The sequence below is a fragment of the Heliangelus exortis genome, chromosome 4 (assembly GCF_036169615.1).
Source record: "Heliangelus exortis chromosome 4, bHelExo1.hap1, whole genome shotgun sequence".
NCBI lineage: Eukaryota > Metazoa > Chordata > Aves > Apodiformes > Trochilidae > Heliangelus > Heliangelus exortis.
Window position 1 is genome coordinate 5,055,644 of NC_092425.1, and position 12,801 is coordinate 5,068,444.

Below are 12,801 nucleotides of genomic sequence, written 5' to 3' on the forward strand. Positions count from 1 at the left end.
TTCATTTCACTTGCCCTGATCTGCATGATATGTTCCCAGGTCTGTTGCCAGACACACTTGCCTTCACCTCTTAAAAACTCCCTTTACTTTGAGGTTTCCTCCCTTGCTGTGGTATTTTTTTTTAGTCCTTGGGTTGCAGCTCTCAGTGTGGAATACATGGTCAGGTATCTTAGGTTGGACATTAGAAAGAATTTCTTTACTGAGGGTGATCAGACATTGGAATGGGCTGCCCAGGGAAGTGGTGGATTCTCTGTCCCTGGAGATATTTAAAAAGAGACTGGATGTGGCACTGAGTGCCGTGGGCTGGTAACTGCAGCGGTAGTGGATCAAGGGTTGGACTTGATGATCTCTGAGGTCCCTTCCAACCCAGACAATTCTATGATTCTATGATCTGCCAAAACTCTAAAGCAAAGGAGAGCTCCTACCCTTTAATTTACTGACAGGTGTCACTAGCCTTTTTCCATCCAGTGGATGGGTTGGAGAGTAGTCCCAATATGTTATAAAATACACTAAAATTCAAAGCTGTATAGGCATCCTAGTGAAGACTTGTAGCATGCTTGCGTGAGACTTGTTTCTCCAATTAAACCACCTTGGTCTCACTGGAAGCAATGGGTAAATTTTTGCCCATGTGAGGTTTGGACTTTTTTTCTAGGTGTCTTCTAAAAAAGCAAACAAAGATAGAGAGAGGTGCCTTGCAGGACAGCTGAGTGACTCACAGCAAAACTCAGTGCAGTTCATGCCAATGGAATTGCTTCCGGCACTGCTCTTGAACAAGCTGGTTGCTCCTTTTGTCTTCTCAATAAGCTTTGCAACATAATGTAAGTGTTAATAATTGACTGCAGACTTTATAATTAGTCATTATGAGGTAAATATCTCTCCACCCAGAAGGGAGCTAAAAAAACATTATTATCAATATTGCAATTGAAGGCAAAAGGTGCTCTGTCTGAGCTGATTGTATTAGTCCGTCTCTAATCAGTTTCCAGCTACAAAATATTAGTGTGACCCAAATGATAAGCTGGTTCTGAGGGCTGTATGAATCTCTAGGAAAACACTGGATGCTTCATAGTTCAAATAAACACGTAGGGCCAGATTTATCAAAGAATTTATTGTCAGTATAGTAGGTGAAGTACCCAAATCCTTAGCACAGCTGAGCATTGATTTTTTTCCCCCCTCACTTGTAATTTACCCAACTTACATCACCACTGAACCCTTCTGCTGGATTAGCTTTTAACTGTCTGGTATTGTTACATTTTGATATAAGGGATCTTGGCAACAACCAACCACATTATCCATGGAAATTCACAGACTACAACCAGCATTCCTGAAATGCAGAAGGACTTGCACTTCAGGGTTTCCTTTTGCCTTCCTTTCATAGGAGCTGAAAAAGTACAAGTCAGAAAGAAGACCTTGCAAGTTATTGCTTGCCCACTAGTAAAGTTTATTTATCTTTATTATGTGAACAGTTCCCATTTATACTGAATAAAACCATGTTGCTATATAGATGTCAAATTATAACTTATCTCCCATACTTCCAAAAAGAAGCAGTGGCCACATGCACATTTGGCAGACCTAGCACTGCCTTTGCCCTGTAACATTCTCTGCAGCCAAGCTGTACATGCACTGGAGTTCTGTTTGTTTCCTTTTTTCTATCACAATCTGCTTAATGTTATATTTAAAAATGAATGAGTACATGTCTAGTAATGGTTGATTGCAAACATCCACTTCACCCTGCATACCAGGAAGAGTGTCAAGCCCACAAACAAAACACAAGTGATACAAGCTCAGTAGGCAACAAGTGTGGGCCTGAGCCCTTTGCAATCAAACGAACTCCTCCTGGCTTACTGTGGTTTGGATCAAAACTAGGAATATTATTTTGTGTAGCTGCAAAGATAAAAAGGGAAATTAAGTAAGCTGATAATAACAGGGATCTGCTGAGAAAGGCTACACAGCCACAAAATGGGAAGTTGTGGATCCTGTACAAGAATTACCATATAACTTAGACATTGCACTGAAGGTGTGATTTTCTTTAATTTAAATTTTTTTATATTTGTTTTTTTTTTTACTACTGGCAACTAAAATAGTATGTCTGGTGAAAATACTCTTCTGGAAGAAGGGAAATAGACTTCTATTCTTCAATGCTTGTTATTGTCAGCATGCTCACAGTGTATGCATTTTCAAGAAGGGAATGTATTGCTAGAACCTTCTGTGCTATAAAATAACTTGCTGCTAACTGTCTTTTTTAGTATTAATCATGTACCAGATACCCTGTTGCTTAATAATATAGGAGAAAGGAGAGGGAACTACTGCTATTTTAATCTGGCACTGCTGCAGTGAAGTCAGTGGCTTCTGATCTTGAGGAGGGCACAGAGTGAGTACCAGCTCTCTTCTGGCCTTCACTCTGGTGTAAAATGTGGCAAGTTGATTTTTTTACAGAAAAAAAAAGAAAAAAGAAAATTTCCACTGTAAAAATTTCTCCCCAACAAAATTATGGATCTTGAGTAATACTGGGCTTGTTTTGTATGTGCTCCCCTCCAGACACATCAGGGTCCAGCATGATGGGGGAGACCCTGTACCTGGTCCTCAGAGGATGTTGGCTGGAGAAGAGCAAGAAGCATCACAGAGAAGAGTGCAGTAGCCAGCACAAGATGTGACTACACATGAGCTATGCTGGTTTCTCTAGCAGCCCCCCTCAGCCACACCTTCTGCAGTGTCCTGTGCTCAAATAGCAGATAAGAAACCTGTTGTCCTGGCCTTACCCTGACTGTTTGTTTGTTTCAGGTATGGAGGTGAAAAGAGCAGAAGCCCTCTTCAATGACAGTAAGTGAGGGCTTTTTAAGCCTGGTAAATCTCTGATTGTTTTAATCAGCATTTATTGTCTCTGAGCGCTTTTCCTGGCCCTCAAAAGCCTTTTCTCATCCTCTTGCCTAATGAATGTGACCTTGTGCTTCACACAGATGAGTGGGGTGTTTAGAACCCCTGCTCAGCCAGGAATCTGCTGGTATATTTAGAAGACTGGCTTGAAAACAGTAGTGATGGTGTGAAAATCCCTTCTAGGAAAAGTCTATACTCACAGCGGAGTTCCCTGATCTTTTTGGGTTAATTGTTTGGGTTTTTTGGTTTTTTTTTTTTCAGCAAGATGTTCCTTATGCTAAAAGTATCAGCAGTTCTGTGAGAAAAGGGCAAGTGCTGAGAGCTCTGTAGAAATTTCCAGCATTGGGCAGAGAGGAGATAATGGAGATTTTGCTGCACAAATGTCTGTGGCACACTTCTGCCTCCAGCAGTGCTGGTGTTGAAGGTGGAGGGTGCACCTTAAACATAAACCCTGCTATCTAGAAAACAGGTTTTAGCCAGTGAGGACTATGATGCTCAGGACACTTGTTTATTTCCTACCCTGATCCAACGGCTGCTGATAGCAGTGGATTAGTGTGATGCTCCTGAAGTGTCTCTCCAGTTCTCTCCAGACTGCCATTTGAGTGATGCACTTGCTTGTTTCCATGTGATACCTTTCTGTTGTAATCTGCATGCATGCATGGTAAAAACCCAAGGCTTGGGTCAATCCCATCTCAGATTTTGCCTCGTTTATGTTTTTTTAGCCTAATGACAAATTACCTGGGATATTAAGGTTGGCAATTACTGTATTTGAGAATGGGGTTTGTGGTTAAGGTTTTGGTTCCTGATTTGGGTTGCTCACAGAGATAAACCTGAGTGTCTGACCAGCATGACTTTCTGTAGTAGTCATTCAGGTTTCTAACAGAATGGGTTGTCCATGAGGATCTCTGATTTTGGGGGGGGGCTGGTGGTGTAATTTTCCATATATGTTTTCCACAGCAGTTGGCAGGTTTCTTTACTAAGCAGAAGCATAGCTAATACACTCTTTCTCCTTTTTGACAGTCTGTGGGTTACGGCAGAACAGATCAGTGAAGTCCATGGCAAAATCATCTTCCCTGAGAATAACTGGTGGATTGTCTTCTGCAGAGACCGGGGACTGGCCGTGGCAAGCCAGTCTGCAGTACAACAATATCCATCGCTGTGGTGCCACACTCATCAGCAACACGTGGCTTGTATCTGCAGCTCACTGCTTCAGAGAGTAAGTTCCCACTTTAGAGAGAGTCTGCAGCAGGATGTGCCTCATGGGTATCCAGTTGTGCTGCTCTCTAGATTTGCACCGTGCCCCTGGCTCCAGGGGAGCAACTTTCTGCCTTGAAGGAGAATCATAGAATCAGCTGGGTTGGAAGGGACCTCAGAGATCATCAAGTCCAAAGCTTGATCCAGTACCGCTGCAGTTCCCAGACCATGGCACTGAGTGCCACATCCAGTCTCTTTTTAAATATCTCCAGGGATGGAGAATCCACCACTTCCCTGGGCAGCCCATTCCAATGTCTGATCACCCTCTCGGTAAAGAAATTCTTTCTAATGTTCAACCTAAACCTCCCCCAGAAAAGTCAGAGTTAAGCAGACCCATCACTTGGATGGAAAAACGGGAAGTTAAAGGACTGACTCTTTGGAGCAGAAATGGCAACTGTATGAGTGGAAATCAATAGTCATTTGGCATATTGAGCAAATAAGCACAGAAAAGGAAATGTGACTGAAATCTCAGAGTATTTGTTTCCCATTGCACTGATTGGTTCTCAAGGTGCTCCTTCATCTCCCAGTTAGGGTGCTGCACCAGCAGGCTGCTACCAGAAGTTACAATCCCATGTTCTGACCCCTCCATTCAGCATTTTTTTTTTTTTAATTTTGTTTTGATCATAGCCTTTCATAGACTCACAGAATGGTTTGAATTGGAAGAGACCTTAAAGCTCATCCAGTTCCAGCTCCCGTGCATGGGCAGGGACACCTCCCACCAGAACAGGTTGCTGTGACTGCTTTTCCATTTGTGAAGCTGCAGGGCATGTAAGATTGAACAGCTGATTGAGCAGATTATTAACATGTAAAAAGAGTAAAGGAGCTGAAGAGTTTTCTAGCAGAAGAGCTTTGTGATTTGGTCACACTTCACAGACGTAGATTGGTGAGATCAGGGACAAGGTGCAGGGCAGGTGTATGAGACCATGGTTGAGAATGCAATGCGGGATTATTCTCCTCTAGCAGCATCCCACAGTTACATGGGATTCAGTGTTATGGGAAGTGATGGATGCCCTAAGAATCTGGTAGGGAACTAGCTTGAAGGAGCTTTACAATAAAGGTGCTCATCAAGTTTAAAATCCCAAACATTTATGGCTAAATCCTTACAGCACTCTTAACTTTTCCAGCATGAGTCACCCTCAGAAGTGGACTGCTACTTTTGGAGCTCTTTTGAAACCACCAAGCTTGAAAAGATCAGTCAAGACCATCATCATTCATGAGAAGTACCACTACCCAGAGCATGACTATGACATTGCACTCGTGCAGCTCTCTAAACGAGTGGAGTTTTCAAGCAGCATTCACCGTGTTTGTCTGCCGGAGCCATCCCAGACTTTTCCATACAATATTTACGCCGTGATCACCGGCTGGGGAGCACTCACCAATGATGGTGAGTCCTGAGTCTGCTGGGTGACCTGTGTGTCACAGAAACAGTGTCTCTGGTTTGCTACTGAATTGATACTTCTGTATCTATATGTTGTGTGGCAGTAATGCTGTGTCTGTAAGCAATAGGTTTGTTTAATTCTAAGCAGCAGTTTCTTGTTCTAAAATTAGGCTGCACAAAGAGCTACAATCCACTGAAGTAGAAAACTCTCTCTTTCCAGCCTTTCCACTTCATATTGTAAATTCTTAAGACAGGTAATAACACATAACACATCCATGCATGTGTTTATATAACACCTAAGGAATATTCTCCCAGTGCTAGCCAGAAGCTACAGATAACTCTATGGGCTTTCAGGTAAATGTGACTTACCCAAGCTCACACTCTTAGCAGGCCACAAGATTTAGGAGCAGAGCCTTAATTTCTTCTAATCTGTCCCAAAATGCTAGGTATATTATGTGGAACATGCATAAAATACATGGTTTTACACTTAAAGGTAAGTATAGTGCCATGCAATTGTTACTTCTGTCTTATTGGTACAGTTCCTGAGTGAGACTATGAGTATGTACATATTCTCTAGCTTGGACAGGTCAACAAGCAAAAAATCAACAAGCAAAACAAGCAAAAAACCCCAAAGCATCTTGACCACCAAGTCAAGCTGGTCCTCTGTAAGAGAACATTAAATGTTCTTCCTGCATCTTAACTACTGCAAAATAATTCTGTTGATAAACATCAAAACTCTGTTCCCTCAGGTCCAACTCCAAATGCTCTTCAGGAAGCAACAGTGAAACTTATCGACTCCAACACCTGCAACAGAAAAGAAGTGTATGATGGGGACATCACACCCAGAATGTTGTGTGCTGGGTACTTGGAAGGAGGAGTAGATGCTTGTCAGGTAACCATAGCTGAAAATCAGCAGTGAAAACTGTTTTAATGCTGGCTCTGGTATCTGGTTGATCAAATCTTAACTGACAGTGAATTAGTCCTTTAGATAGGCTCAATTCAAACATGATTTAAGCTATAAAATGCTTAAATATGTTATAAAATGCTTAGTATACATACTAAGTATACATACTATACATTTAGTATACATAATTTACCACATAAAACCCATACTAAGAGCTAAATTAGTATAATTCAGAATTTAAACCTCTCAAAGCATGAAATTAAATTCTTACTGTGTAACTCCAAATAGCTGCTGCGAGCCCATTTGCTTCCCATAATTTCTTTTGTGTGAAATCTAACAATTTGCTTGCAAAGTGATCTGACAAGACATAACAGAGATACTAAATCCTGAAATACTAAATATGAGCTATGAATAAAATGTGTCAAGTAGCCAAGAACAGACATCTGTACAGCTGGGAAGGAAGAAATTTAAAAAGTAGCAATTAAGTTGCCAGCAGAAACTGCACTGTCACTCTGGACATTAAATTCTGGACTGGATCATCTCGTAATAGATCTGTTGTGATAAGATTTTAACAGACGTGGATCAGTGGAAGGAAAACTGTCTGATGCAAAAACTATAAGGAAACTAGGTATAAATGGAATGGTAAGGATACATGTGAGGTGCTGGTTTGCAAATTCTGCAAGGAAATGCCTATGTTTAAAAAAAACATAACTTTTTAAAAGGTAATTTCTACTTGTATTATTAACAAAGAATGTGAATCTAAGTGCTGGTTCAAAACAAACCCCTTCCAGAATCCCAGTCCTACAGATTTATGCCCAAAGCAAAACTCTCTGCAGAGTAAGTTTGGGAGGCTCAATTCCTCTGTTCCTGTCTAGCTCAGTAGTGAAGAAACCTGAACAGAAGGATGGAGCTGCTGCTTATTTCAGTAAAGCATTTTGGTGGAAGATGGGGAATTGGACTGTTGTGTGAGGATTGCCTTTCAGCCTGTAAGGTTTCCTGTTTCTGATCACCATATCATGCTATTATCTGAATTCAGCCTTTGAAAGTGGCTCATATCTTAAGGACATATTGTCTAATTAGTAGATAAGTTTCCAATGATAACCTTTTGAAATGTAATTGCTGCAAGTGACTAGAAGAGTTTGTTGAACAGACAGTGGTTACTGTAAAAAGAAAAAGAATATTTCTTCTCTTATTGGACACACCCTCCTGTCTATGGAATTATATTTTCCTTTCTGATCAATTAAATCTTTTTTTTTTCCCTCCAGGGGGACTCTGGGGGACCATTAGTTACTCCAGACTCCAGACTGATGTGGTACCTCGTGGGAATAGTGAGCTGGGGAGATGAATGTGCTAAACCAAATAAACCTGGAGTTTACACACGAGTGACTTATTTCCGTGACTGGATTACCTCAAAAACTGACATCTAGTTCCAAAATCAAAAATGGATTCAGCTACATGGACCACATGTAACTCATACTTGTCTGTAATTCTAAAAGGTTATTGTCCTAGTGTATCTATTCCTATGTAGATTTGGTTGAAGCAACCTTTGCCTGCAGGAAGGGCTATTTTTGCTGTCAGAGATCCTAACCCCTTGTGAATTTATACTAAACATATGAGGTTGCCTGACTCATCTTTCAGCCTTGAAACATTCTCACTTCTAAGAAATCTTGACATGCCATAATTAAACTAACATTTAAAAGCTACCCATTTACCTGCTTAATACAAAGAAACAGTTGCCTGGGGAAAAAAAAAAAAAAAAAAAAAAAAAAAAAAAAAAAAAAAAAAAAGGAAAAAAAAGAAGACTTTTCTTCATCCATGGCCTAGGACTGAAGCTGAACCTTCTTTCTCCAGTGAAGCAAATGCTCCAATTCTATGTGAATTCTATGAAGTTCAAGTTACTTGAAAGTACTATTGTGGAAGTGCTTTATCACAGTACTGTGCTGCTACCTCTGTACCAGTTGCCTTCTAGATCTACTCTGTGTTCAGCTCACAATATGCTTCAGCCACAGAAACACAAACTCTACCCGAATTTGCAAAAACAAATGTGTCCCCATGAACAACCTCCCTGGAAGGAAACTCAGTATTTATGATTGTGCTAAAGGAAGAAAAAATATTTACCACAAATTAACTGGGAACTACCTTTTTCAAGAAATTGTGTGCTTTTTCAAGGGCATGCCAGCTCATGGAAACCATCTCACTGCAAAGAAAGCAATTGGTGATGCTCTCTTTTTTCACTGATGGGTTCATCTCTGCCATGAATGCATATGATCCTGGAGGCTGAAGAGTAATTCCTGTGTAAGAACAGTCCTGATAAGAACTTCAGAGTAAATGGCATCTTTTTACACAGTTTAAGCACTTTTCTAGCCAGGCCTTCAATATGAAAATCCAAAATGTCTGTACCAGAGACATGAAAGAAGCTGAAAGCCCCACAGCTGAACCTACTACAGCTGAATATTTCTCTGAAGCACCTGCCTCCCCTTCAGCTTAGGACTGGGTCTCTCCTCAGCCTTCCTACTGTGCAAGCTCTCCAATAATCAGCACCCTGGGAATGTGTTGCTCAGCATTTCTTGAAAACTCACACCCTAAATTGCAAGTCTACATATGGATGTAAAAGCCTTTGTTTAAGCCTTGGTTGTGGTGAAGGGGGATTGTTCAATTATTAGGCTTCTTCCAGTCTTTCTTTTGAATTTCCTAAAAGACAAGATGCCTTATCTCAGAAAGAAACCTATTGCAGGTTTTAGATTACTTCTGAGTTGGAAATAGTTGTACATTTGTCCTGATTCTCCCTGTCCATTCTAAAATGAAAAGGATCTTGGGACAGTTAGAATGATAGTTAGATGCAGCAAATTTGTTTCCTTAATTTATTGATGAAGTTTGTGATTTATGCACTTTTGAGTTGCTGCTATTTTTCAACTAAGAATTTACTCTGGGCCGTGTTCAGTTAAAAAAATAGAAGCTTCATGGAGTTTTGGATTAGGTCACCTGGGAACACTGTTCTAGTGTTAAGGTCCCCTTTTTTTGAAGGCATCCTTTGGAAAAAAAATACATCTATTTTTTTGTGCCTCTTATGTCTTTAATGGTGAAAATCATGACAAGTGTTCTTCAAAATCAACTGATCAATTGCAATTGAAAGTAAACAGTAGTTCATTTTCATAGATAGCTGAGGCTTTTTTTTTGCACTATCTTTTTGCCTATCAGATGGAGGGGCAACAACAAGGAGGTGAGGCCCAGATTAGATACAACCCCTATAAACTGGTTCCTACCTCACACTGCAAGTGATATGTAAATACAATACCTTAAAAATGGGGAAGACAGCCTTTAGTTCAGATTTTCTTGTGAGAGGCCAAAAAGCCAAGAGGTGTGTGGGAGAATGTCTACCTTACTCAGGGAGTCCTGAGCCAGCCAGATGCACTTTTCACTAATTTTTTCACAAACTGTCTGGCCTGGGTTTGTCTTATAGTCCATGTCAGTGTTTTATTTATGAAGACTCTGTTTTCTGCCCTAGAACAAAAAAAAAAAAAGAAAATATTGTGTCATTAAATAAAATATTTTTAAAAACCTTTTATTATTGTTGATGTTAAGATTTAGCAAGGATTTAAGTGAAATAAAGGTAACGAATTTCATAACGTTATATGTATTTAAAAACAATTGCTTTTTTTTTTTTTTTTTTTTTTTTTTTTGCTTAATAATAACCAAGCTGAAATTTGATTCAAGATAGACTAATCTTCATTATTTTGATACAAGATTGTTCTAATAATCTCCAGCTCTCTCTGTTAATTCCCTATCCAAGGAAGTGTTGGTCTTCAGCTTTGGCAGGACCTTTACAGATGTTTTCAGCAAAGACAAGGTGGGATATCTGCTTTTCCAGAGTACTCAAAGGTGAATTTCAGTTCAGCAAATGCTATGGAAATTTGAGAATGGATTTGAAGCTTCATACAAGAATTCACCACCTTTCTTGGGACCTTGAAAAAGCTTATTCTGGTAATGTGACATTCCTGGAAATTGGCTGCTCCTGAGATTTCCCAGGCAGATTTAAAGCACCAAGAAACGTGTTCCAAACTTCTGGTGATTCAAATTGGGTTGTTTGAGGTTTGCCTAATATTAATTTTCAGCCTGGAGCACAAGCCAGAACGAAAGAAGAGGCTGATTGCACAAGGCCTAAGCATGTGGGCAGGTCAGGTTGGATAACATTAATCTGTCACTGAGATTCCTTATGTAAGTAAAACTTGCAGAAACTCCAATTCTGTATCCTGCTAACAATTTACAAAAGCTGAGAACCAGAAGTTATTATTTAACCTAATGAGTATTTATCTGGGAAATCACAACCTGTGTTAGGGATGCTTGTGTGTGGAAAAGCTGTCTCTTGCTTTTGGAAATGGATTCGTCCACATCTCAGTGTGGAATCATCTTAGGTAATTGGTGCCCTTGTTTATCTGAACCAGGATTTTAAGAACATTGTTAACGTCATTTCTAGGAAGGTAGCACTTTATAGAGCAGCAACAAGAAGTTCCTTTGGATCTCCCCACTGGGAAGCTGGAGTCCTTTTAAATGTGCCAGAAAAACACTGCACTGCATCTTGTGCCAAAAAGAGGAAACAAAGCCTTGCCAGCTCCTGCAAGAGCTGCTGGCAGAATGTTTGGACACCCATTGAAGGGCATTGGTGTGGAATTTATAGCCATTTCTGCACTGGCCCATGCACTGAAATATATTATAGTGGCCTTAGTGCTTTCAAATAACACAGTTTTAGTGAGAAAATGATGTAGTTTTGTCTGCTAATTCCCTTATGAAGTAAATAAATCAGGGAAACAAATGCAGACACAGAGCCCAACCCCAAATTCCCATTTTGGAGTCCCTCTTAAGAATATGAAATCATGTCTGAAAATTGAGAAATTAATACACTGGGAAAAAACAAAGTGCAGGCAGCTAGGATTTTCCAGGAGATGGAAAGGAAATATGCAGCTGTCTCAGCTTCCACTCCTTTTGAAAATACTGGCTCTAAAGATGTACTCAACACCTGTGTGCAGAACAAATCTGCAGGAGTCCACAGAACCTGAGGTCACAGGGATCTTGGGCATGAAAAGACTCAAAAGTCCAGAGGTGATGCTGTTCTCCTGCAATCAGCTGCTCATTGATTCAGTAAGTCAGCAGACTGACAGCCTTCCTTCATTCCTTCTGCCAATCACAAAAGCTGTAGCTGACTTTAACACAGTAGAATTAAGGAGTTGAGATTTCTTTTGAAATTAACCAAATTCACTAAGCTTCTAAAAGGGGAGGCTATGGGGAAAAAGAAAAGTAAAACTTCAAAATTTGCAGGCTTTGGTTTGGTACCATCAACCTAAAGGGCTTCCAGGTACACCCACTAACTGATGCATTTGGGAACCAGTTTCTTTGGCTTCTGGAGTAAATAGAAAAAATTATATTTGCCAGTTATCTTAGAGTGCCCATATTAATGGTTTCACTGATGGTTATTGTTTGCTTAAGTACAGCTAAACTGTTAAGTGGGAATAAACTGGATGTGGCTGTTTCTCTGTTTAGGGAAATGGCTTTTCAGTATTCACTGTTACTGTGCAAAATCTGTTTCATGTAGGATGACAGCATATCAGAGTGACTGGTACCTTAAAAAGTGTAATAACCAGGACAGGAATATGGTATGTAGCAGATTTAAAAAAAATAATAAGAAGAAGAATTGTTAATGCAACCTTAAAAGAAAAAAATTTAATCAGATTCATTTTTATGGAAAGAAACCACAAAACTTAAAGGTGAAAATCACTGACAGAACTAAAAATTTGCAATGAGACAAAAATGAAGCCGGTATATTTTTCTGTCATTAAACTTTTTTTTCTTTTTTCCTTCTCTTTATAGCTGGAACTCCTGTTAATCCTCTTTATAAGATAAATGCACAGCTCTTTGAAATTATTGAAATAAGAGTACTATTTCATTCTTGTGTTTTCTGTATTATGTGAAAATACAAAGCAAACATCTGTCTTAAATATAAATTCTACTGGGAAGAATCCACGTGATGCTATCCTTCAGATATTTCAGTCTTCTAGTGACCTCTAGTGGTTCTTTGATCTTTCCTACATCTGTTTACCGTGTCACAAAAAAACTGTGCAGCAAATGCCTTTATCCTGAGCAGATCAAGAGCAGCCCTTGCTTGAACGAGCACAGTGTTGTCCAGATTCTCTTATAATTCATTACTAATTCAGTAAAAAACCTGCATGCTGTGGTGGGCCGGGGTGTAAATCTTGAGGAAGGCGTGGAGGGTTGCTAGAACTCTGTTAGTTGGAGATAAATGCAAAACGAAGAGGTCAAAACTTGGGTCTTCTTGCCCCTGCGCTGGCTGCTTTGACGTTTTCCAGCTGTTGCTTGCGCAGCACCATAGATCCCTCCCATT

At 39.9% G+C, this 12,801-nt stretch overlaps 1 protein-coding gene and 1 long non-coding RNA gene across 2 annotated transcripts in view; one reads left to right on the forward strand and one right to left on the reverse strand.

The window, feature by feature from the left end:
* Nucleotides 1-8,162, forward strand: part of LOC139795754 (transmembrane protease serine 11E-like) — a 38,771-nt gene extending 30,609 nt beyond the window's left edge. Inside the window, exons 6-10 of the mRNA XM_071742745.1 lie at nt 2,779-2,817; nt 3,892-4,087; nt 5,250-5,509; nt 6,253-6,395; nt 7,673-8,162. Coding sequence (XP_071598846.1) covers nt 2,779-2,817; nt 3,892-4,087; nt 5,250-5,509; nt 6,253-6,395; nt 7,673-7,834 — 800 coding nt within the window. The 3' untranslated portion in view covers nt 7,835-8,162. The remainder of the gene's footprint in view (nt 1-2,778; nt 2,818-3,891; nt 4,088-5,249; nt 5,510-6,252; nt 6,396-7,672) is intronic.
* LOC139795755 (uncharacterized) lies at nt 3,806-5,956 on the reverse strand. The gene is made up of 2 exons (XR_011725676.1): nt 5,873-5,956; nt 3,806-4,199 (listed from the first exon to the last, which is right to left on the reverse strand). It is a non-coding gene; the product is annotated as an uncharacterized lncRNA (long non-coding RNA).
* Nucleotides 8,163-12,801: the final 4,639 nt, after the last annotated feature.